The following is a 6,000-nucleotide window of genomic DNA, read 5'->3' on the forward strand; positions in this document are numbered from 1 at the left end:
CAGCACCCCCTGTCTCAAGGGAACATGAGACTCGAATGAAGTCATTAGTGTGGAAACACTTCATGAACTGTAGTGACTTATAAAAGGTGAGATATCATTAAACAAAGTTTCCTAGGTTTTGGCCAGTTAAGGAGATATTTTTTGTACAGCGACACCGTGACATTGTGTTTTTGCCTATGTGGCTTAAGTGGCTTGTTGGCATCTATGAAAAATGCACGGGATCCAGTCACCCCAATGGCATGAAATCAAGCCCACAAGTTACAGACCCAGCCTTCAGCAGCATTTCCTCTTTCTTATTTGAATCATTATGTGTTTGGTTTATAGGAAGAGAGGGATTGATTGCTCTTAAGAGGGAGGCAGTGGCCAACATTACCAAAATGCTCTCAGGTTCTTTGCAAAACCTCGATATCCCAAGGCTTCACCTGGGTTCCACTCCCATCATTGGGATGAAACTACTCCTGAAGGCCACATCAATGTCTTAGTCATTGAGTTTATATTTTTCCTTCAACTCATCTTTCCTGACTGACTGCCTACAACATTTGCACTTTTGGCTCCCTCTTCCTTTAAACTCAAGTGGAAATAGCTTTGTTCTTTCTCCTTACAAAAGAATGCAGGTTCTTTGGGGAAAAAATACACACAATGTAGAAACATATTAAGTAAGTTATTTACCTGAAGTATCACAGCCGAGTTAAATTTTGTTGTGTATTTTGCTAGACTCTTATGTAATCTTTAAAATAAGCTCATACTGTTGTGAAAGAGTAAGGTATGCATGCTTTTTTCCCCCTTGTGGAAGGTCCCCTGTCAATAAATTTGGGTCTGTGGTTCCTCTCTCTTGGATATATTGTGAGGATTTCCGTGTCATTGCCTGGTTTTCCTCCTGTGTCTTTCACTGATTGATTTGTCCCCCTCTGCGCCTGCACAAAGCCTGCCTACCATTGCCTTGACAGGACAAGCTGTCTCTGACAGGCCCCTTTGTTAGGTCTCACTGCTCATGTTGCAGTCTTCCTTAGATAGACTGTCAGCATCTTGAGGGCAGCAGATGTATCTCATTCATCATTACAGCTTGTCTCAGTGGCTGGCCCAAGGCCTTTAACCAATTAGGTTTGCAAAAAATATTTGGACTGAGTAAATAAATGAATGACTACTCTCTTCTTGGACTTACCTGTACACTGAATCAGTGACCAGGTCACATTGGTTTTCTTCCCCGCTGTCAAATCACAAGTGCATGTGGGGCCTTTGTGTTTGCCCTGTGGGGTGCAGTACAGGACAAAGACCCACGGTTCCTACCTCCTCACACTCCAGCCAGCTGGGCAGCTGACTTCTCCTGGCCATCATCCTGTTCCAGGCCTTTGTCATCTCATCCTTGAACTTCTGCTGTAGCCCGCTCCCTTGATTGCTGTTCCTCCTCTGTCCTTATTCTGGTCCATCCTACTTGCCGGTGCCACATTAATACTCCTAAAACACTGATTGACATGTGATTGTTTTCATGGTCCTTCAATGGCAAGCCCCTACAAGGCCCTGAAAACAGCCGGTCATGGCTCCCGTTCTCAACTCACCTCCTCCTGCTCCCAGTTCAGATCCTCTGCTCGAGGCTTTTAGCCCATTCAGTGGTACAGGCCTGTGCTCACACTGTCCTGCTGTCCTACTGTCCTTCCTCTTCCCCAGGCTCCCATCTGTCCTTTCAGCTAGCCGCCTCTCAATGTGGCTAAGTCAATTTCGTGCCTCAGAACATTGTCAATAACTGAAAGTCATGGAGTTGGGGGATCACTTGGTGAAACCGTAAATACTAAATACAAGAATATCATGGACCCTTGGTAGGTACTGTTTTTCTATACTTTCTAAGCACAAATGGTTCACCACTGTGTATTTTTATAGTCTTAAGGATATATAATCTATGTCTCCCAAATCCATCATGAGTCCTTAGGGGTAGGGCACTTCTGAATTCCTTAAGCACCCTGAATTAGTGCCTTGCAAACAGAAAGAATTTAATGCATATTTGTTGACTGATAAAAGCTACAGAGTGAACCAAGAAGGGCACAAGGCCGGCATGAGGTGTCTCCTGACATTCACAGTGAATGTCTGCTGGTTCTCTCCGTCCCTTGCATTACAGTTCAGGTCTCACTTCATACTCTAGCACGCTCAAGTCTATTTAACCACAAACATCCTCCTCTAATGTGATGTGTTAACGTTATTTTCTTTTATGTTTATATCAATGGTGCCTAACAATAAAATTAAATACCAGACCATCATCAGGGGTGTGTTAAATGAAGGTTTCTTCTATAGTGGAACACCAAGCTGTGATTAAAAATGATGCAGTGCTATGCTGACTGACTTGAAAGTATATCTGAGATATATGTTTGAAAAAGCAGGTTAGGAAAGAGGATGAGTAGTTTGATTCCATTTATGTAAAATGTTATATGTGTTACATATATCACCAAAATGTTAACAGCAGTTATTTCTGGGCAATGGTATTTCTCTATACTTCTCAGTGTTGTTTGAACTTTTTGTAGTAAACATAATTTTTATCATGAGAGATGAAAACCTATGTACATTCCTTTTGGGAAACATAGGGTTGCCTTTCTTTTCGTTTGGTAGGACTGTTACCAAAGCCTACTGAAGTTTATCTTTCTCTTTTTTTGCTTTTTCTTAAGAAACATACAAGAAATGCCCATTCCTTTTAAAATCCTCGGTTATTTTACATTCCAAAAATATTGCTCTGAGATTCTCGTAGTCAATGAGTTCTATGGACAGAATTTCACTTGTGGTAAGTATTCTATTTTGGAATTTATTTTTACATATTCATTTGAAAACATAATTTCTTGAGGGAAATGTTTTTAACTAAAAAACTGTTGTAAAATGTAAAATAGACTTAAAACTTTGTTTTGAAGAGTCTAACATTTTCTCTGATTTTTAAAATAGTAAGCATTCATCAAGCTAATCACTTATCAAAGGTCAGCAACTTAGGGGCATTCTGATGTTTTTAGAAAAGGACAGATTTAACATACACTGAAGTAAACTCTAATATATTCTGGATGAAATCAGTTCCTATACCTACTGAACAGGTTGAAACAGGCTGCAGTGGCTTCCTGTCCCCCCCAGATGTACAGAGTATGTAGCTGAATGAAGCCATTTTTGGCACAAGTGTTCCCTAATCCCACAAGAAGGCAGTGGGAATACAACAAGGCCCTCCTGGCCACTGGAAATCCCAGGCCACTCTGTGAAGACAACGAAAGAACAAGGCAGAATGTCATAGTTGTTTTAAATCTTTCTAGGTGACAACATTAGTAACCTTGGGATACTCAGTGCTAAGTGATCATAGTTTTTTTCAGTACTATTCATTCATTTGGGTAATGGATATATACCCAAAATGGGAACAAACCCATTTCCATCTTCAAGGCTCCCAACACTCACTATTGCTTCATCTAATAATGAATTCTGGGCTCTCTAAAAAGTCCTGTATCTTTATGAAGAAGGGTACTTAGCAGAATACTAAGTATTTGGTAAACTAAGCATTTGGTAAACACATGTGGATTAAATTATCTTGGAAGTACCATATCTGACATTGTCGATCTTTTCCCTGGCAGGCAACTCAAACGCTTCTGTGTCAACTAACCCAATGTGTACCATCACTCAAGGAGCTCAGTTCATTGAGAGAAACTGCCCAGGTGCAACATCCAGATTCACAGCAAACTTTCTCATTTTGTATTCATTTATCCCAGCTCTTGTCATCCTAGGAATAATTGTTTTTAAAATAAGGGATTACCTCATTAGCAGATAGTAAAGGACACTGCTACGAAATGGAACTTAAGCTCCTAGATATACATGACTGCTTTGAATTTCTTAAGTAAGAATGCCACATGATTCTCAGTAGCACATTGTAAGTCTTTTAACCATTAAGACTCCATCTGTGCCCATTGGATCCATGCAGGCCTGAAATGCTATTCCAACTTGGAGGGACATGTATTATTTGGAAATTGTGACGGAGCAGGTTCAAAGATGTAAATAATAATTCATAAAGTTATGGGAGACTAGCGTGACTATTTGTCTTTGTTCTAGACACAGAAAACATAGGTCAAAGATTATGCTTACATTTGATAAAGGACTTGGTAAAAAAGAAAATATTTGAATATTATCAGCTGTAAGTAACAGAAAAAGAGTTGTTTCACTGAAGCAAAGCATCACACAGAATTGGGTAAGAATGGTTTCATAATCATTTCAAAACCCATATTTATGTGTCCAAGTCCAGATAAGTTACCTAGTCACATGGAGAGGATGTTGGATAGATGGTGAGTGAAGACCCCTGACACAGAGCATCCACTGATTTTATTGAGGGTTAAAAATGAAAAATGGCAGGAATGGGCTGAACTGAAAACAGCACACTAGACAAAAATAGTTTGCTATTTTTCACTGTCAGCTTAGTCTACTTACAAAATTAAATGTTACTAGATAAAGTGTATGCATGAACTGAGAAATGACCTTTTTAAGGTTAGAGAGCAGCTGTTATTTAAAGTCCACATAGAAAAGATGCTCAACTGACACAAAATTTACACTAAGAAGAGCAGAGTTACATGCTAGGAATTCATGTTCCTGAATTAAAAGAATGCTGATCAGTACATATTTTTAAGGATCAAATGATGTATATAGATTATTAAAAGTGGGTTCTGGACTAAATGATGGATTATCTTTCTGATCTTCAAGTAATTCATGTACAAGTCTGAAATGAAAGTGTCTCCATGTTACCATGGTAACTTTGAATGAGACTATCTTAGAGAGTACATGAACTTATTCAGTTACTGTGACCTAACTTGTAAAGAATGATAAATTATAGTATTTGAAATATCTCACATTATAGTGAGAAAGATCATTTTATTAAGGAAACCATGGTAAAATTCTATTTCTCAGAACAGTATTCAAGAATCTGGAGACATTGGTAAATTACCAAAATAGTATTGTCAATTTTTATAAAAGGTCTTTGACACTGATGATTATGGTATAATAGTTACATAATGCCTTACAGATTATATATGTCACATCAGTTATAGACAGTTCTGGAGAAGATAATCTATTAAAGCAGTTCAAAGAGAGTCCCACAGGAACCTCTTTTGAAATCACTGATTTCAACTTACTAAAGATATGGGTGTACAATCTAAGTGGAAACATTTTTCTACTATTCATATGCAGATGGAATTTCATTCTAGCTCAGAAACATTTGGAAAATTGACATAGCATGTGACTTCAAGCTATTAACTGTTAGTGATACTATCTTAGAAAAACACAATGACTTTCAACATGTGACAGTTTCTCAAGTTAAAAATGGACAGTGATGTATAAGAAAATCAAATAGTACAAAATCCTGTTTCCACCCAGTGAGTAATATTTCTGAGATCACAACATTCAGTGTTAAAGGGAGCTCTTTCTTTGCAGCACTCAAGAAAGGTGCCTGTCTGTTTCTATGACTGTAGTTCCTTGGAGACATAGTGAAGGTGGAGACATGGAGACAAGATTTATTTCATTTTTTGGCTGTGGTGGGCCTTCGTTGCTGCACATGGGCTTTCTCTAGTGGTGAGCAGGGGCTGCTCTTCATTGTGGTGTGCAGGCTTCTCATTGCAGAGCAGGGGCTCTAGGGCATGTGGGCTCAGTAGTTGTGGCACACAGGTTAGTTGCTCTGCAGCATGTGGGATCTTGAACCTGTGTCCCTTGCATTGTATGGCAAATTCTTAACCACTGGCCTACCAGGGAAGCCCAGTTTGTTTGTTTTTTTTAACTGAAGTATAGTTGACTTACAATGTTGTTAGTTTCTGTTGTACAACAAAGTGATTCAGTTGTGTGTGTGTGTATATGCATATATATATATTAGATATGGTTTATCACAAGATACTGAATATAGTTCCCTGTACTATACAGCAGGACTTTGTTTTTTATCCATTCCATATACACCAGTTTGCACCTGCTAACCCCAAACCCCCAGCCCACCCCTCACCTACTGCCCTCTCCCCCTTG

At 39.0% G+C, this 6,000-nt stretch overlaps 1 protein-coding gene across 1 annotated transcript in view; it reads left to right on the forward strand.

The window, feature by feature from the left end:
* The window catches only part of ABCG5 (ATP binding cassette subfamily G member 5), a 28,610-nt gene extending 24,578 nt beyond the window's left edge, over nt 1-4,032 (forward strand). Inside the window, exons 12-13 of the mRNA XM_061155506.1 lie at nt 2,652-2,764; nt 3,585-4,032. Coding sequence (XP_061011489.1) covers nt 2,652-2,764; nt 3,585-3,778 — 307 coding nt within the window. The 3' untranslated portion in view covers nt 3,779-4,032. The remainder of the gene's footprint in view (nt 1-2,651; nt 2,765-3,584) is intronic.
* Nucleotides 4,033-6,000: the final 1,968 nt, after the last annotated feature.

The sequence above is a fragment of the Dama dama genome, chromosome 11 (genome assembly GCF_033118175.1).
Source record: "Dama dama isolate Ldn47 chromosome 11, ASM3311817v1, whole genome shotgun sequence".
In the NCBI taxonomy this organism is placed as follows: domain Eukaryota; kingdom Metazoa; phylum Chordata; class Mammalia; order Artiodactyla; family Cervidae; genus Dama; species Dama dama.